Source organism: Palaemon carinicauda, chromosome 42 (genome assembly GCF_036898095.1).
Source record: "Palaemon carinicauda isolate YSFRI2023 chromosome 42, ASM3689809v2, whole genome shotgun sequence".
NCBI lineage: Eukaryota > Metazoa > Arthropoda > Malacostraca > Decapoda > Palaemonidae > Palaemon > Palaemon carinicauda.
In genome coordinates, this window is record NC_090766.1 from 7551449 (window position 1) to 7572090 (window position 20642).

General features: G+C 35.9%; 1 protein-coding gene across 1 annotated transcript; it reads left to right on the plus strand.

Moving 5' to 3' along the window:
• The first annotated feature begins 930 nt into the window (after positions 1-930).
• On the plus strand, positions 931-16025 carry LOC137632867 (uncharacterized protein PF3D7_1120000-like). Its single transcript, XM_068364962.1, has 3 exons — positions 931-1053; positions 1417-2146; positions 15925-16025. Exons 1-3 carry the CDS (start codon positions 931-933, stop codon positions 16023-16025), a joined length of 954 nt encoding a protein of 317 aa, XP_068221063.1.
• Positions 16026-20642: the final 4617 nt, after the last annotated feature.

Sequence of the window (20642 nt, forward strand, 5' to 3'; positions counted from 1 at the left end):
AAAATAATGGACCAAAAACACTACCCTAAGGCACACCAAATATCACATTCCTATGCTCACTATGGTACCCATCAACAACAACTCTTTGCGAAATATTACTTAAAAATTCAATAATGATATTGAGAAAACACCCTCCCGCTCCCAAAGTTTGAGTTTGAAAACAAGGGCCTCATGATTAACACGGTCAAAGGCAGCAATAAAATCAAGGCCAATCACACATAACGGTGGGAGAGATCATTAAAGATTACCAAAGCCTTTGCTTTTTTCACATTTCTCACATCCTGAAAGGTAACGATCTTTACATATTTATAGGACACTGAAGATTTAAGCTGCTTATTTCCTTGTAACATTTGAATTTTTTCTTTTTTAGTTCCCTGTTTTATTAATTACTAGTCTTCTATATTTGCTGTAGTTACTCTGCTATGTAAATTATTCAAAAACGCCATTTGAAGGATACGGGGTGTAAACTGAAAGCAATCCTGGAATTAGTTAAGCGTGTTTACCCATTCAATACCCGTGATTCCGGGAGTTCTGGTTCGTCCCAACACCATACTCCTAAGGTAATGGCCCTCCCATCCAACCCACAAAAAAAAAAAAAAAAAAAAAAAAAAAAAAAAAAAAAAAAAAAAAAAAAAAAAAAAAAAAAATCTTCCGCAAAAGAAGAAGTTGTCCCTAGGAAAAAAGAAGATACCACTCGAAAACTCCGACTTCAGTGACTTCGAGTAATGGTGGTGCCGTTGTTAAGGTTACGAGTTATCCCGGAAGCTGTACAAGTCTATAAAAGACGAAATAATGATAGCAAATAGCAGAGAAGAAAAAGTAGTTGTAATGGGAGACTTCAACTGTAAAGTAGGAAGCATAATAAAAAACAATAGTAAGGAGATTACAAAATCAGGCAAAATGTTAAGAGATTTGGCAGAGGAGTCCAACATGATAATTGCAAATAGTAACCCGAAATGCAGAGGGACTTGGACGAGAATTGAAAAAGAGAAGAAATCAGTGACAGATTATGCTCTAGTTAGAGAAGAGGACGAAGAAGGTATTAGTAGCATGGTAATTGACGAAGAGAAATTGATAACACCCTACAGAATATCAAAAGAAATGGTGTATTCTAATCACTGTGCCATCCTACTTGAAATGAATTAGTTGACTATAAACAAGAAAGAAAGAAAGGTCAGATACAAAATAGTCTGGAACCATTTAAATGTCCACAAAGATAAAAAGGAACTTATAAAGATTGCCAAAGAAAAAGCTAGTGTAAGAATAAAATATTCAAAATGGCAAGAAAAAGTGCAAGAAATATTAAGAAAATGTAGTGTAAAAGAGACAAACAGAAAAAACAAGAGGTCCAAAGAATTAAGGAAATTAATGAAACTCAAAAGAACCTTAAAAAAGAATTGTATTAATCTTGGAAAGGAAAACAATGAGGTCAAGAGAAGAATTAAAGTACAAGAGAGCCTCGTAGACCTATACATACAAGAAGAAAAACAAAAAGAGGAAGGTTTAAGAATAATCAAGCAAGTAGAAGAGATCAAAGTAAAAGGAGGTATGAACAGCACAGCCTTCTGGGAATTCAAGAAGAAAGTAGATGGAAAAAATGCCAGTAAATGTACAGCAATCAGAGGAAAGGATAGAGAAATAATAGAGGATGTTGAAGAAATAAAGAAAGAATATGAAAAATTCTACAGTGATTTATTTAAGCTAGAAAATCCCCAAAGTGAAGAAGAGACCCTGGCAGAAGAAATCAACAACATGTTTGATAAATGGCTGTCAGGAAGTGACAGAGTGATATCCAGCAAGGAAGAGAAAATAACATATCAAGAAGTAGAAGCCATCGTAAAAAGCCTGAGAGACAAATACACAACGGACAGGCAAGGATTGAACAATGTTGTGATTAAAATGATGGGGAAAGAAATAATAGAAAGTCTGAAGCTGATACTAACAGAAATTGACGAAAGCATATGTATCCCTAAAGAGTGGGAAGAGATGTGGATACTTTCAATCCACAAAAAGGGAAATAAAATGGAACTAGAAAATAAAAGAGGCTTATTCATCACAAGCATAATTAGTGAAATATACGAGAAAATAAGGATGAAAAAATATAAGGACAGATTCAAAGAAGAGATGAGTCGATTCCAGTGTGGAGGCATTGAAGGAAGATCTACGGCCGATCATCTGCTTACACTAAATGCAGTAATAGACTATAATCCCTATTTGGGAGGGTCGACATACGCATGGTTCTGTGATGCGTATAAGTACTTCGATAAGCTAGACCTAAAGGACTGCATAAAAGAAATGGGAAAAATGATAGGATGCAAGGAAGCATTGATAGTTAAAAAAAATGAATGAAAAAGGTAGAACAGCCATAAACTGTCCAGCAGGTACAACAGAAGATATAAAGATTGAAGGAAATGTGAGACAAGGAACGATATATGGACCCAAGCTATGCAGTATAGCAACTGACAAAGTCAATAGCATTAGCAGAAAAAATATCACATTGATAAGAAATATTGAAATAGAATCACTGGGGTATTTGTAGATGATATAATGTTTCCCACAGGAAGGAAAGAAGGTATCGAAAGTGCCATAAGTAATTGTCATAGCTTGGAGACCCTAAAGAAATTCACTATCAACACCAACCCCCCAAAAACCGGGTGTATTAAGAATTAACAAAAGAAAGAATGGGAAAGAGGAGGAGATTGAAACAAAAGTGAAGAACGGAAAAGTAAGTTTAGTTAAGGAATATAAGTATCTGGGTGAATGGTACACAGAGAAGGGAAACAAAGAATTGAGTATCAGTAAAAAAAGCCAGAGGGTCGCATATATGACCCAAGAAATATGAAAATATGGGGATACGAGAAAAGTAGGAAAGATGGCATTGGAAGTCAGAAAGAAAATATATGAAACAGTAGTAGTACCAACAATATTTGCCAACGTGGAGACCTGGAGTGTAATTAGGGACAAAGATATGAAAGATCTAGAAAACCTCCAATACAAGATAATAAGAAATATGTATGAACTACCTGCGAGTACTCCATATTGGGGCATACTTGCAGAAACAGGAATATGGCCGGTGTCCTGCAGAATAGAATATGAGAAATTAATGCTCTTCCATAATATCATAAACTCCGAGGAAAAAAGATTAGTAAGAGAGATAATTGAGGATCAGTTGAAGAACCCGTATGGAAAGTGCTGGAGCAAGAGCGTAGAAGAAATCTGCAGTAAATATGGGAAGTTGAAGAAATAAGAAATTGGGGGATAAGGACCCTGATAAAAGAAATCAAGAAAATAATTATGGAAAAAATAGAAGAAACTATGGAAGAAAAAAAGAAAATAATGAAAAAATTAAGATCTATTAAAGGAAATGGCCCTCTGCCTTATATCAGAGAAATGTATCTGGATAAGGCATCCCTTGTGATGAAAGCAAGATTAAATATGCTCAACTTAAAAGCAAATTTCAAGGGAAAATATGAAGATAATTTGTGTGACTTGTGCAAAGAGGAAGAAGATACTACCGAACATTTATTTCTATGCCCAAAATTAGGACAGCTAAAGAATGTAGAAATAAGTTTAGGTACGCTGAAAAATCCTAGCAGGGATCTGGCTGCATTTATAGGCAGGGCAATGCATATAAAAGAAGAATTTAAGAAGTCCAAACTGATTACCACAATAGGTTGCCAAAACTGATGATAGCAAGGTGTTATCCTATCTAATTTCAAGGTAGAAGGGAGTAAAAGTAAAGATTGAGAATCTCATTATGATATTAATTTATTTAAGGTACAGGTGATATAAACTTAATAACAATAATAAGAATAAGCTTAGAAGCTTTGCACCTATCTATAAAGAGATAGAGTGCCCGCAAACTTATTTTGCGGAGTGAGCAATAAGGAACCAGGAACCAGGAACCAGGTGTGATCTTGGCCACATGTATGTATGATGACGGCCGATAAAGAATAGGGGAGCGTAAGTGGGGTGGCAGGGGGCATTAGCTCCCTTACGATAGGTTTCATACTAGGAATATGGCAATATAAGGGAGGTCACTAGGGGCGTTAGCGCCACCCCCCCCCCCCTTTAAGTAAGGACACGGATGGTAGGTAAGGTTAGGTGGGGCCGTTCAAGTTAGTAATGTTCTTTTGTAAAGGTTTTGCAGAACAACAGAAATGGTTATTGTAGTACAGCGGCCTCGTTTCCCGACCGGTTAGAAAACGAGAACAAGTGTCATTTTCAAAGGGTAATTTTTTCTATAAGAAAAAGTAGTTTTTTTTACTAGTTTACATTGTCCTGTAATACACTACAATAATACCAAATTTTTATTCGTTTACCAGTCACTATATAAATGACTGTTTGGTAATTCAATTCAATGGTAGAAATTCACTTTGGCTGTTTTAAATTCTTAAAGTAAATAATTAAGAAAAAAAAAACAAAATGATTTGCCTAAAGGCTAACATATCGAGTTAACTTACGTTTTTCCGGACTCTATATTAAAGAGCTCGTGATAAAAATGTGGTTTTTTTTCGAAAGTTATCGAAAATGATAATGAAATTTATTTAATTGGGTAAATTTCCGATAAAGTACATGAAATATATTACAGTATAATACTTAGAGAACCAAACTTTAAGCAACGTATATCCTTATAGTAGGGTTACCCATAAAACAGTTTTCTGTAATGAATTCATGGGATCCATTTTCTTTAATGTTGAGGATTTCGATCAGTTTATAAAATTCCATTTGGCAAACAAAATAAGTAATATTTTCGTATATTTATCATCACATAAACAGTAAATAATAATGATTCACGAATGAATTATTTCACATTTTGAAAATAGAGTATATAGATGAAAAAAAAAAACAAGGTTATGTAGAGCGGGATTCGAACCGTCGACAAAAGGAATCGTCGACGGGTCGTGACCCCCGTTCTGTTACACCGAAGTGCTTCCACATTACTTTGACTACGACTTTCCCCCTTCCTGGACTCACGACTCAGTCGAAACTTCCACGTCATATGTGAGACATCAGGTCAGGATTAAGCTTCACAACCCGGCACTTTCTGCCTCGAGTCCGAGGAGTTTCCCCAGGATCCAGGTGGACCCCGTAAGCGGAACGCCCACCGACGAACTGAAGGAATGAGGGTCTGGGCATGCTTTCAGTAGCATTTCTTCTCCTATCACTTAAATCGGAGATAGAATACAAGTGGTAGTGGTAGTAATAGTACACATCTTAATAGGTGGTAATAGTACATATCTTAACAGGTAGTAGTAGTAATAGTAGTAGTAGTACATATCTTAACAGGTAGTAGTAGTAGTAGTAGTAGTACACATCTTAACAGATAATAGTAGTAGTAGTAGTAGTAGTAGTAGTACATAGCTTACCAGATAGTAGTAGTAGTAGTGGTAGTAGTTAACAGATAGTAGTAGTAGTAGTAGTAGTACATAGCTTAACAGGTAGTAGTATATAACTTAACAGATAGTAGTAGTAGTAGTAGTAGTAGTACATAGCTAGAAAGGTGGTAGTAGTAGTAGTAGTAGTATATAGCTTAACAGATAGTGGCAGTAGTAGTAGTATATAACTTAACAGATAGCAGAAGTAGTAGTAGTAGTACATAGCTTAAAACGTAGTAGTAGTAGTAGTAGTATATAGCTTAACAGATAGTAGCAGTAGTATATAATTAAACAGATAGTAGTAGTAGTAGTAGTAATATCATATAGCTTAACAGGTAGTAGTAGTAGCAGTAGTACATAGCTTTACAGGTAGTAGTAGTATTAGCAGTAGTAGTATTAAATAGCTTATCAGGGGGCAGTAGTAGTAGCAATAGTAATAACATAGCATACGTCACTTTACTTAATAAATAGAAGGATCACTCCTATACTGATTGATTAACAGTCACTGTTTAATTAAAGCAAAAATTGTGTTTAAAATATGTACAACAACCGGGTTATCATCAAATTATCAGAATCAGACGACCAAAATATCCAAAAGAAATGCTACATATTGTGCAGCCAACAAATCGTGTTGACAAGAGAATAAGTACAGATGATTTCAAATTATTGGAACCAAGATATTATTATTATTATTATTATTATTATTATTATTATTATTATTAGCTAAGCTACAACTCTAGTTGGAAAAGCAGGATGCTATAAGCCCAAGGGTTTCAACAGGGGAAAATAGCACAGTGAGAAAAGGAAATAGATAAACTTTAAGTTATGAACAATTAAAATGAAATATTTTAAGAACAGTAACAACATTAAAACAAATCTTTAATATATAAACTTAAAAAAAGACTTATGTTAGCATGTTTAACATAAAAAAAAATTGCTACAAGTTTGAACTTTTGAAATTATGCCTATTAAACTACCCAATTAGGAAGATCATTCCACAACTTGGTCACAGCTGGAATAAAAATTCTGGAATACCGTGTAGTATTGAGCCTCATGATGGAGAAGGCCTGACTATTAGAATTAACTGCATACTTAGTATTACGAAGAGGATGGTACTGTCCGGAAAATCTGAATGTAAAGGATGTTCAGAACTATGAAAAATGCATAACAAACTAAATGAACGACGGTGCCACAGATTAATATCTAGATCAAGAATAGGAAATTCAATAGACCGTAAGTTCCTGTCCAACAAATTAAGATGAGAATCAGCAGCTTAAGACCAGACAGAAGAACAATACTCGAAACAAGGTAGAATGAAAGAATTAAAAAAACATCTTCAGAATAGATTGATCACCGAAAATCTTAAAACTTTCTCAATAAGCCTTTTTTTTTGGGGGGGGGGGGCAATTGAAAGAGCCACAGAGTTTCTCAAAAGTAAACTTGATGTGGTGAATCACACCTAAAAATTTTAAAGAGTCATACAAAGTTAAAGAAACATTATCAATGCTGAGATCCAGATGTTGAGGAGCCTCGGTCCTTGGCTTACTTACAATCATACTTTGAGTTTTGTTAGGATTCAACTTCATGCCCCATAATTTGCACCATGCACTAATTTTACCTAAATCTATATTAAGGGATTCAGAAACCTCATATCTACAATCAGGAGATGGAATCGATGCAAAGAGAGTAGCATCATCTGCCTATGCAAAGAGCAGCTTGTTTTCTAGGCCAAACCCCGTGTTATGTGTACATCGCATGAAAAGTAATGGACCAAAAACACTACCCTGAGGGACACCAAATATCACATTCCTATGCTCACTATGGTACCCATCAACAACAACTCTTTGCGACCTATTACTTAAAAATTCAATTTTTAGAACAATGATAAAGTTAATACAGATCTCTCTTACATAAACTATAAAAATAGATTTACGTCAGCCTGTTCAACATAAAACCTTTGCTGCAAGTTCGAACCTTTGAATTTTCAGAAACAATAAATATAAAGAAATGGCTGAAAACTATACGGTGTCTTAGACATAACCTCCTTGAGACCCATAGAAAATCAAATCATTGATTTGTTTGGGTTTAATTTCATCCCCAATAACTTGAAACCTGGACTGGGTTTAGATGGTCCGGTATCTTATAAGAGATTCATAAACGTAGGTCTACACTCTAGAATTAGTATTCAAAAACTATGTTGTCTTTTAAACAGCTTTCACGTAAAAAATAACTCAGACGTTTGAGTTTGAAAACAAGGGCCTCATGATTAACACGGTCAAAGGCAGCAATAAAATCAAGGCCAATCACACATAACAGTGGGAGAGATCACTATAACATAAAAAAAAAAAAAAAAATTTTTGGAAAGATTACCAAAGCCTTTGCTTTTTTCATATTTCTCACATCCTGAAAGGTAACGATCTTTATATATTTATAGGACACTGAAGATTTAAGCTGCTTGTTTCTTTGTAACATTTGAATTTTTTTTTTTTTTTAGTTCCCTGTTTTATCAATTACTAGTCTTCTATATTTGCTGTAGTTACTCTGCTATGTAAATTATTCAAAAAAGCTATTTGAAGGATACGGGGTGTAAACTGAAGGCAATCCTGGAATTAGTTAAGCGTGTTTACCCATTCAATACCCGTGATTCCGGGAGTTCTGGTTCGTCCCAACACCATACTCCTAAGCTAATTGCCCTCCCATCCAACCCACCACAAAAAAAAAAAAAAAAAAAAAAAAAAAAAAGTTGTCCCAACACCCTCTTTCTCCGCTGAGTGCCCATCCATCAAATCTTCCACGAGAGAAGAAGTTGTCCCTAGGAAAAAAGAAGATACCACTCGAAAACTCCGACTTCAGTGACTTCGAGTAATGGTGGTGCCGTTGTAAAGGTTACGAGTTATCCCGGAAGCTGAACGTGGTTGTGTGTGTGATCTTGGCCACATGTATGTATGATGACGGCCAATTAAGAATAGGGGAGCGTAAGTAGGGTGGCAGGGGGGCATTAGCTCCCTTACGATAGGTTTCATACTAGGAATATGGCAATATAAGGGAGGTCGCTAGGGGCGTTAGCGCCACCCCCCCCCCCCCCACCCCCTTTAAGTAAGGACACGGATGGTAGGTAAGGTTAGGTGGGGCCGTTCAAGTTAGGTAATGTTCTTTTGTAAAGGTTTTGCAGAACAACAGAAATGGTTATTGTAGTACAGCAGCCTCGTTTCCCGACCGGATAGAAAACGGGAACGAGTGTCATTTTCGAAGAGGGTAATTTTTTCTATAAGAAAAAGTAGTTTGTTTTACTAGTTTACATTGTCCTGTAATACACTACAATACCAAATTTTTATTCGTTTACCAGTCACTATATAAATGACTGTTTGTTAATTCAATTCAAAGGTAGAAATTCAATTTGGCTGTTTTAAATTCTTAATTAAGAAAAAACAAAATTATTTTCCTAAAGGCTAACATATCGAGTTAACTTACGATTTTCCGGACTGCATATTAAAGAGCTCGTGATAAAAATGTTTTTTATTTTTCGAAAGTTATCGAAAAATAAACTGAATTTTATTTAATTAGGTAAATTTTCGATAAAGTACATGAAATATATTACAGTATAATACTTAAAGAACCAAACTTTAAGCAACGTATGTCCTTTTAGTAGGGTTACCCATAAAACGGTTTTCTGTAATGAATTCATGGGATCCATTTTCTTTAATGTTGAGGATTTGGATCAGTTTATAAAATTCCATTTGGTAAACAAAATAAGTAATATTTTCGTATATTTATCTTCACATAAATAGTAAATAACAATGATTCACGAATGAATTATTTAACATTTTGAAAATAAAGAATATATAGATAAAAAAAAACTAGGTTACGTAGAGCGGGATTCGAACCAGCGACAAAAGGAATCGTCGACGGGTCGTGACCCCCGTTCTGTTACACCGAAGTGCTTCCACATTACTTTGACTACGACTTTCCCCCTTCCTGGACTCACGACTCAGTCGAAACTTCCACGTCATATGTGAGACATCAGGTCAGGATTAGGCTTCACAACCCGGCACTTTCTGCCTCGAGTCCGAGGAGTTTCCCCGGGATCCAGGTGGACCCCGTAAGCGGAACGCCCACCGACGAACTTAAGGAACGCGGGTCTGGGCATGCTTTCACCACCATTTCTTCACCTATCACTTAAATATTTTTGAATCGGAGATGAGAGAATACAGGTGGTGGTAGTAATAGTAGTCTTAGTAGTACATATCTAAACAAGTAGTAGTAGTAGTAGTAGTAGTAGTAGTAGTAGTAGTAGTAGTAGTAGTAGTAGTACATAGATTAAAAGGTGGTAGTAGTAGTAGTAGTACATTACAGATAGTAGTAGTCGTACATAGATTAAAAGGTGGTGGTAGTAGCAGTAGTAGTAGTAAATAGCTTAACAGGTAGAAGTAGTAGTATTAGTATTACATAGCTTATCAGGGGGCAGTAGTAGCAGCAATAGTAATAACAGAGCATACGTCACTTTAATTAATAAATAGAATGATCACTCCTATACTGATTGATCAACACTGACTGCCTATTAAAGCAAAAATTGTGTTTAAAATATGTACAACAACCGGGTTATCATCAAATTATCAGAATCAGACGACGAAAATATCCAAAAGAATTGCTATATATTGTGCAGCCAACAAATCGTGTTGACACTGACACGAGAATAGTTACAGATGATTTCAAATTATTGGAACCAAGATATTATTATTATTATTATTATTATTATTATTATTATTATTATTATTATTATTATTATTATTAGCTAAGCTACAACCCTAGTTGGAAAAGCAGGATGCTATAAGCCCATGGGTTTCAACATGGGAAAATAGCACAGTGAGAAAAGGAAATAGATAAACTTTAAGTTATGAACAATTAAAATGAAATATTTTAAGAACAGTAACAACATTAAAACAGATCTTTAATATATAAACTTAAAAAATACTTATGTTAGCATGTTTAACATAAAAACATTTGCTACAAGTTTGAACTTTTGAAATTATGCCTATTAAACTACCAATTTAGGAAGATCATTCCACAACTTGGTCACAGCTGGAATAAAACTTCTGGAATACCGTGTAGTATTGAGCCTCATGATGGAGAAGGCCTGACTATTAGAATTAACTGCATACTTAGTATTACGAAGAGGATGGTACTGTCCGGAAAATCTGAATGTAAAGGATGTTCAGAACTATGAAAAATGCATAACAAACTAAATGAACGACGGTGCCACAGATAAATATCTAGATCAAGAATAGGAAATTCAATAGACCGTAAGTTCCTGTCCAACAAATTAAGATGAGAATCAGCAGCTTAAGACCAGACAGAAGAACAATACTCGAAACAAGGTAGAATGAAAGAATTAAATAAACATCTTCAGAATAGACTGATCACCGAAAATCTTAAAAGACTTTCTCAATAAGCCTTTTCTTTCTTTTTTTTTTTTTGGGGGGGGGGGCAATTAAAAGAGACACAGAGTTTCTCATTTCTCAAAAGTAAACTTGATGTGGTGAATCACACCTAAAAATTTTGAAGAGTCATACAAAGTTAAAGAAACATTATCAATGCTGAGATCCAGATGTTGAGGAGCCACGGTCCTTGGCTTAGTTACAATCATACTTTGAGTGTTGTTAGGATTCAACTTCATGCACCATAATTTGCACCATGCACTAATTTTACCTAAACCTATATTAAGGGATTCAAAAACCTCATATCTACAATCAGGAGATGGAATCGATGCAAAGAGAGTAGCATCATCTGCCTATGCAAAGAGCAGCTTGTTTTCTAGACCAAACCACGTGTTATGTGTATATCGTATGAAAAGTAATGGACCAAAAACACTACCCTGAGGGACACCAAATATCACATTCCTATACTCACTATGGTATCCATCAACAACAACTCTTTGCGACCTATTACTTAAAAATTCAATAATGATATTGAGAAAACACCCTCCCGCTTCCAAAGTTTGAGTTTGAAAACAAGGGCCTCATGATTAACACGGTCAAAGGCAGCAATAAAATCAAGGCCAATCACACATAACGGTGGGAGAGATCACTAAAGATTACCAAAGCCTTTGCTTTTTTTCATATTTCTCACATCCTGAAAGGTAACGATCTTTACATATTTATAGGACACTGAAGATTTAAGCTGCTTATTTCCTTGTAACATTTGAATTTTTTTTTTTTTTTAGTTCCCTGTTTTATCAATTACTAGTCTTCTATATTTGCTGTAGTTACTCTGCTATGTAAATTATTCAAAAACGCTATTTGAAGGATAAGGGGTGTAAACTGAAGGCAATCCTGGAATTAGTTAAGCGTGTTTACCCATTCAATACCCGTGATTCCGGGAGTTCTGGTTCGTCCCAACACCATACTCCTAGGCTAATTGCCCTCCCATCCAACCCACCACAAAAAAAAAAAAAAAAAAAAAAAGTTGTCCCAACACCCTCTTTCTCCGCTGAGTGCCCATCCATCAAATCTTCCGCAAAAGAAGTTGTCCCTAGGAAAAAAGAAGATACCACTCGAAAACTCCGACTTCAGTGACTTCGAGTAATGGTGGCGCCGTTGTTAAGGTTACGAGCTATCCCGGAAGCTGAACCTGGTTGTGTGTGTGATCTTGGCCACATGTATGTATGATGACGGCCGATTAAGAATAGGGGAGCTAAAGTGGGGTGGCAGGGAGGCATTAGCTCCCTTACGATAGGTTTAATACTAGGAATATGGCAATATAAGGGAGGTCGCTAGGGGCGTTAGCGCCAACCCCCCCCCCCCCCCTTTAAGTAAGGACACGGATGGTAGGTAAGGTTAGGTGGGGCCGTTCAAGTTAGTAATGTTCTTTTGTAAAGGTTTTGCAGAACAACAATAATGGTTTTTGTGGTACAGCGGCCTCGTTTCCCGACCGGCTAGAAAACGGGAACGAGTGTCATTTTCGAAGAGAGGGTAATTTTTTCTATAAGAATAAGTAGTTTTTTTTACTAGTTTACATTGTCCTGTAATACACTACAATAATACCAAATTTTAATTCGTTTACCAGTCACTATATAAATGACTGTTTGCTAATTCAATTCAAAGGTAGAAATTCAATTTGGCTGTTTTAAATTCTTAATTAAGAAAAAACAAAATTATTTGCCTAAAGGCTAACATATCGAGTTAACTTACGTTTTTCCGTACGGCATATTAAAGAGCTCGTGATAAAAATGTGTTTTTTTTTTTTTTCGAAAGTTACTGAAAAGGATACTGAAATTTATTTAATGGGGTAAATTTGCGATAAAGTACATGAAATATATTACAGTATAATACTTAGAGAACCAAACTTTAAGCAACGTATATCCTTATAGTAGGGTTACCCATAAAACAGTTTTCTGTAATGAATTCATGGGATCCATTTTCTTTAATGTTGAGGATTTGGATCAGTTCATAAAATTCTATTTGGTAAACAAAATAAGTAATATTTTCGTATATCTATCTTCACATAAACAGTAAATAACAATGATTCTCGGATGAATTATTTCACATTTTGAAAATAGAGTATATAGATGAAAAAAAAAACAAGGTTACGTAGAGCGGAGCGGGATTCGAACCAGCGACAAAAGGAATCGTCGACGGGTCGTGACCCCCGTTCTGTTACACCGAAGTGCTTCCACATTACTTTGACTACGACTTTCCCCCTTCCTGGACTCACGACTCAGTCGAAACTTCCACGTCATATGTGAGACATCAGGTCAGGATTAAGCTTCACAACCCGGCACTTTCTGCCTCGAGTCCGAGGAGTTTCCCCAGGATCCAGGTGGACCCCGTAAGCGGAACGCCCATCGACGAACTGAAGGGATGAGGGTCTGGGCATCCTTTCAGCAGCATTTCTTCTCCTATCACTTAAATATTTTTGAATCGGAGATAAAAGAATACAGGTGGTGGTAGTAATAGTAGTAAATGTCTCAACAGGTAGTGGTAGTAGTAGTAGTAGTAGTAGCAGTAGTAGTAGTAGTAGTAGTAGTACATATCTTAACAGATAGTAGAAGTTGTACATAGATTAAAAGGTGGTGGTAGTAGTAGTAGTAGTAGTAGTAGTAGTAGTAGTAGTATATAGCTTAACAGGTAGTAGTAGTAGTAGTATATAGCTTAACAGGTAGTAGTAGTAGTAGTATATAGCTTAACAGGTAGTAGTAGTAGTAGTATATAGCTTAACAGGTAGTAGTAGTAGTAGTATATAGCTTAACAGGTAGTAGTAGTAGTAGTAGTAGTATATAGCTTAACAGGTAGTAGTAGTAGTAGAACATATCTTAACAGGTAGTAGTAGTAGTAGTAGTAGTAGTAGTAGTACATAGCTTATCAGGGGGGCAGTAGTAGTAGCAATAGTAATAACATAGCATACGTCACTTTAATTAATAAATAGAAGGATCAATCCTATACTGATTGATTAACAGTAACTGTCTATTAAAGCAAAAATTGAGTTTAAAATATGTACAATAACCGGGTTATCATCAAATTATCAGAATCAGACGACCAAAATATCCAAAAGAATTGCTACATATTGTGCAGCCAACAAATCGTGTTGACACGAGAATAGTAACAGATGATTTCAAATTATTGGAACCAAGATATTATTATTATTATTATTATTATTATTATTATTATTATTATTATTATTATTATTATTATTAGCTAAGCTACAACCCTAGTTGGAAAAGCAGGATGCTATAAGCCCAAGGGCTTCAACAAGGGAAAATAGCCCAGTGAGAAAAGGAAGTAAGGAAATAGATAAACTATAAGTTATGAACAATTAGAATTAAATATTTTAAGAACGGTAACAACATTAAAACAGATCTTTAATATATAAACTTAAAAAAGACTTATGTTAGCATGTTTAACATAAAAACATTTGCTACAAGTTTGAACTTTTGAAATTATGCCTATTAAACTACCCAATTAGGAAGATCATTCCACAACTTGGTCACAGCTGGTATAAAACTTCTAGAATACCGTGTAGTATTGAGCCTCATGATGGAGAAGGCCTGACTATTAGAATTAACTGCATACTTAGTATTACGAACAAATGGTACTCTCCGGAAAATCTGAATGTAAAGGATGGCCAGAACTATGAAAAATGCATAACAAACTAAAAAAACGACGGTGCCACAGATTAATAAGTAGATCAAGAATTAGAAATTTAATAGACTGTAAATTCCTGTCCATCAAATTAAGATGAGACTCAGCAGCCGAAGACCAGACATGAGAACAATACTCGAAACAAGGTAGTATGAAAGAATTAAAAAAAAAGGCATCTTCAGAATAGATTGATCACCGAAAATCTTATAAGACTTTCTCAATTAGCCATTTTTTTTGTGCCATAGAAAAAGACACAGACCTAATGAGTTTCTAAAAAGTAAACTTGCTGTCGTGAATCACACCTAAAATTTTAAGAGTCATACAGAGTTAATGAAACATTATTAATGCTGAGATCCTGATGTTGAAGTGCAACTGTCCTTGGCTTAGTTACAATCATACTTTGAGTTTTGTTAGGATTCAACTTCATACCCCATAATTTCCACCAAGTACTAATTTTAGCTAAATCTATATTAAGGGATTCAGAAACCTCAGACCTACATTCAGGTGATGGAATCAATGCAAAGAGAGTAGCGTTATCTGCATATGCAAATGGCTTGTTTTCTACGCCAAACCACATGTCATGTGTATATAGTATGAAAAGTAATGGACCAAGAACACTACCCTGAGGAACACCAAATATCACATCCCCATACTCCTTATAGTGCCCATCAACAACAACTCTTTTCGATCTATGACTTAAAATTTCAATAATGATGTTGAGAAAACACCGTCCCACGCCCAACGTTTAAGAATGAAATCAAAGGTATCATGATTAACATGGTCAATGGCGGCACTAAAATCAAGGCCAATCATAGGAACTTCCTTAACACAATCAAGGGATTTCTGTACAACATTAAATATTGTAAGAAGGCCATCACATGTTCCAAGGCCTTTACGAAAGCCAAATTGCAAACTAGGGAACAGATGATTAGCTTTAGCAAACCTATTTAGATGTTTTGCCAAAATGTTCAAAAACTTTAGATGCTATAGGAGTTATGGAAATTGGTCGGTAATCAGTTGGACCTGAGCTACCATGAACACATTTATATAGTGGAGTAGTAACATTACTAATTCTCCAAGTGCTAAAACCTCCTCTTCTTCCTCACTTGCGCAAAATAACATAACTTTTGAGCTAGGAAATCTGCAGCCTTTATAAAAATCAAAGGAAAAAATACTATTTGGGTCCACACCTCCCTAACATCAAGGTCCATCAATAGAGCTGTAATTTCATGAGATCCTCTACCCAAACTGTCTAAGTAAAGTTATAAATTGTCCTTATTCATGTACCATCAGCACAAATAAATTCTGAGAATTTTAATTAACACGTTCATCGTGAAATTCGCTGTAAAAGAAATCATTTCATTCATACCACGTTTATCAACTTTTATATCCCTCATTCTTTATAACATAAGAATGGATGCTGGATATATTAAGAGCAATATGGGGAGAGGAAATAAAGCCTAAAGACTGGAAGGAGTGGATAATGGTACCTATATTTAAGCAGAAAAGGTGATGTTATGGAATGTGGTAATTAATGGAATTAAGCTAACAGTATAGCTTGAAGGTTTTTGAGGGGGTACCAGAGTAGAGATTGAAAGAGAGTGTGAAGATTGGGAAATAGCAGTTTGGATTCATGAGGGGGAGAGGGACTGTGGATGCCATCTTTATAGTAAGGAAGCTCAAGAAAAAGAAGCTTGATGGAAACCAGAAACTCTACTGTGCTTTTGTATATCTAGAGAATGCTTATGATAGAATACCAAGAGAAGTGATGTTTTGGTGCTTGAAGAAGAGGCAAGTCAAGGAGAAGTTGGTTAGTATGGTAGAGATGGTGTACAAAAGAACAAGGACAAAAGTAACAACTGCTGTTTTAGAAACAGAAACCTTTGAAATTAGTGTTGGGGTCATTATTAAGCCCATTTTTATTTGTGGTGGTTATGGATGTGTTACATGAAGATATTCGAGATGGAGAGATGTGGGAGTTGCTATATTCCTGGACACCAAACACCCGTTCAGATAATACTAATAATAATAATAATAATAATAATAATAATAATAATAATAATAATAATATGCAGATAATTTGGTTTTTACCACTGAAAAAGAGGAAGACATAAATTAAGGGTTGTAGAGTGGCAAGAGACTGAAGTGGGTGGCTTAAGAGTAAATGTAGATAAGACGGAGCCCATGGTGAGCACTAAGTAATATAGGGTCTCAATAGCTATACATGAAAATAGAGGTTTGGTTATAAAACAGTTGGAACAATTTAGATACTTGGGATATACTATAAGTCAGGAGGGAGTATGTGAGGCTGAAATTGAAAATAGGATAAAAGCAGTCTTAGTCAAAAGTCAAACTATATATTAAAACAATAAGTTATATATAAGTTCCCTTTCTAATGGATAGCTTTACATAAAAGATACTTAATACTTAAAATATAAAATAGTATTACTTTAAAAACCTATACACACTGAGAGGGTGTAATTTGCTCTTTCAGATTAAAATTTTCAATAAATTAGTATCATTCATAAATCAAAGAAAATTGTGGCAGGACCGGCAGGTTCCTGTGTCGAGCGTTGATCTCGTCGTCGTCGTCAGGAGGCGTTGCTGAAGAGTCTATGGAAGAGCAGCTGAAGGAGGAGAACAAAGACGATACTGATGATGCCCCGAGGCGGGATGCTTTGGAGGCCTCGTGGAGCTTCTGAGCCTTCGACAGGAGTTCGTTCATCGGGAGCGTGTCGGCGTCCGTTAATTGGGCCCTTGCGTCCTGCGGCAGGCGTCGAAGGAAAATCTCGCGAGATAGGCTAATCTCGCGCCGTCGGCCGTTACTGTCGGTCTCAGGAAGCATTAGCAGGCCAATCAACTCGTCCCGCGCCTCGACAGGAGAGGTGTCACCCATGGGTTTGCCGGCGAGATCCAGGACTTTCTGTGCCCTTGCTGAAACGGAGAGTGAGTAGATACCGATTAGTTTCGTTCTCAGGTCGTCGTAGGAAACTTGGCCAGCCTGAGCGTCGAGCCATGGGGAAATCTTGTCGAATACTTCCTCTGGGATGGAGGTGAGAACGATGTCGCCCTTGGCGCAGGAGTCGCTGAGCCTAGCGACTCGGAAGAGTACGTCTGCTCTCAGGAACCAGGAAGCGGTGCTGTGTTGAGAAAACGGCGGCAGTTTGACTTTGGGCGTGGAGGCGAGGCCGTTGGGCGTGATGGGCGGGTTGAATCCGCCATTGTGGTCAGTCGCCGGGTCGGCGAAGAGGTGGGAAGTTGAGATGTCAGATAAGCTCATCCTACTGCCTTACAAACGCACCGAGGTTTGGGAACACCAAAGGCCGAAGCTCACGCCTAAGGTAACGGAGTAGAAGATGGTAGCATGGCCGTAATAAGTCCGTTAATGGCAAAGCCAAAACCGCTGATGCTACTTCAACTCCGGGGTCACCAGTTGTAAGGACAGTGAGACGAGCTATCACCAACAACAACTGGCAGTTTATTCAAACAGGTGCGAGCATATAATACAAGGTGCGGACGGCAATGTAGCATGAGCGCTGGCGCCAATCCGGCTTGAACCAACCGCCACAAAATGTGTGTTTTTTCACACGTACAAATACTTGAAATACAAGTCAATAGAAATAAGTAATGAAATGATAGATACATGAAATTGCAGCTCTGAGGGAGCGGAACAAATATATACAGTTAGCCACCGTGGGGGGAAAGGAGAATTTAAATGAAATGGAGAATTCGATGAGAATGCTGGACGACGGAGGGAGCGATGTCCTTACAAAACCAATATAGGAAGATAAAATACAATGTATGATAAATAATATTGAATGGGAATATAAAATGAGTTGATTTTATAAGGTGTAGGATAATAAAACGAGTAATTCTAGGGTCAAAAGTAATATGTATACGGGGTATTACATAAGTAATCATGTAACAGACTTGAACAAAGCTGGTAGAGAGACGGAGAGTTACATTTCACGGTTAGGGAAGAAGAAATCCTATTGGTGGGGGAAAAGTTTCTGCACAGGAGGAGGGGTTTTTGCGCAGATCGAAAACTTGTATGTACGAACGTACGTACGTGAGCATGCTAATGTTAGCATGGAATGCTAACATTTGATCTACATCAGACATTGGCAGCACTGGTTACTGTATTTTTTCATGAGGCATAGCCTTTGCAACGGCGCCTCCAAAGTTTATCCAGTTATACTGTTTTGTCTTTTCCTCCGGTTATTATAAATCCAAGAAGGTAATGTATAGAGAAGAAAATGTTTGTTTTACGGTTATACATCGTTTCCCCAGTATTCTTTCCCCACCCAAAACCCCGAGTTCCCACTGGGGTCCCCCATTACCGTAAGATATATATATATATATATATATATATATATATATATATATATATATATATATATATATATATATATATATATATATATATATATATATATATATTTCTGAAACTATTCATTTGCGACGGGAACGAGTGGCATTTTCGAAGAGAGCGTAATTTTTTCTATAAGAAAAACTAGTTTTTTTTACTAGGTTACATTGCCCTGTAATACACTACAATAATACCGATAATTCAATTCAAAGTTAGAACTTCAATTTGGCTGTTTTAAATTCTTAAAGTAATTAATTAAGAAAAAAACAAAAATGAATTGACTAAAGGCTAACATATTGAGTTAACTTACGATTTTCCGGACTCTATATTAAAGAGCTCGTGATAAAAATGTGTGTTTTTTTTTCGAAAGTTATCGAAAAGGCTACTGAAATTTAATTAATGGGGTAAATTTCCGATAAAGTACATGAAATATATTACAGTATAATACTTAAAGAACCAAACTTTAAGCGACATATATCCTTTTAGTAGGGTTACCCATAAAACGGTTTTCTGTAATGAATTCATGGGATCCATTTTCTTTAGTGCTGAGGATTTGGATCAGTTTATAAAATTCCATTTGGTAAACAAAATAAGTAATATTTTCGTATATTTACTATCACATAAACAGTAAATAACAATGATTCACGAATGACTTATTCCACATTTTGAAAATAGAGTATATAGAGGAAAAAACTAGGTTATGAAGCGGGATTCGAACCAGCGACAAAAGGAATCGTCGACGGGTCGTGACCCCCGTTCTGTTACACCGAAGTGCTTCCACATTACTTTGACTACGACTTTCCCCCTTCCTGGACTCACGACTCAGTCGAAACTTCCACGTCATATGTGAGACATCAGGTCAGGATTAAGCTTCACAACCCGGCACTTTCTGCCTCGAGTCCGAAGAGTTTCCCCAGGATCCAGGTGGACCCCGTAAGCGGAACGCCCATCGACGAACTGAAGAACAGAGGGTCTGGGCATACTTTCAGCAGCATTTCTTCTCCTATCACTTAAATATTTTTGAATCAGAGATGAGAGAATACAGGTGGTGGTAGTAATAGTAGTAGTCTTAGTAGTACATATCTCAACAAGTAGTAGTAGTAGTAGTAGTAGTAGTAGTAGTAGTAGTAGTAGTAGTAGTAGTACATAGATTAAAAGGTGGTGGACAGTACATTACAAATTGTAGTAGTCGTACACACACATACATACATACATACATATATATATATATATATATATATATATATATATATATATATATATATATATATATATATATATATATATATATATATATATATATATATATATATATCGTATATATATATATATATATATATATATATATATATATATATATATATATATATATATATATATATAAAGTAGTAGTAGTAGTAGTAGTAGTAGTAGTAGTAGTAGTAGTAAATAGCTTAACAGGTAGTAGTAGAAGTAGTAGTATTACACAGCTTATCAGGGGGCAGTAGTAGTAGCAATAGTAATAACATAGCATTCGTCACTTTAATTATTAAATAGAAGGATCACTCCTATACTGATTGATCAACAGTAACTGTCTATTAAAGCAAAAATTGAGTTTAAAATATGTACAATAACCGGGTTATCATCAAATTATCAGAATCAGACGACCAAAATATCCAAAAGAATTGCTACATATTGTGCAGCCAACAAATCGTGTTGACACGAGAATAGTTACAGATGATTTCAAATTATTGGAACCAAGATATTATTATTATTATTATT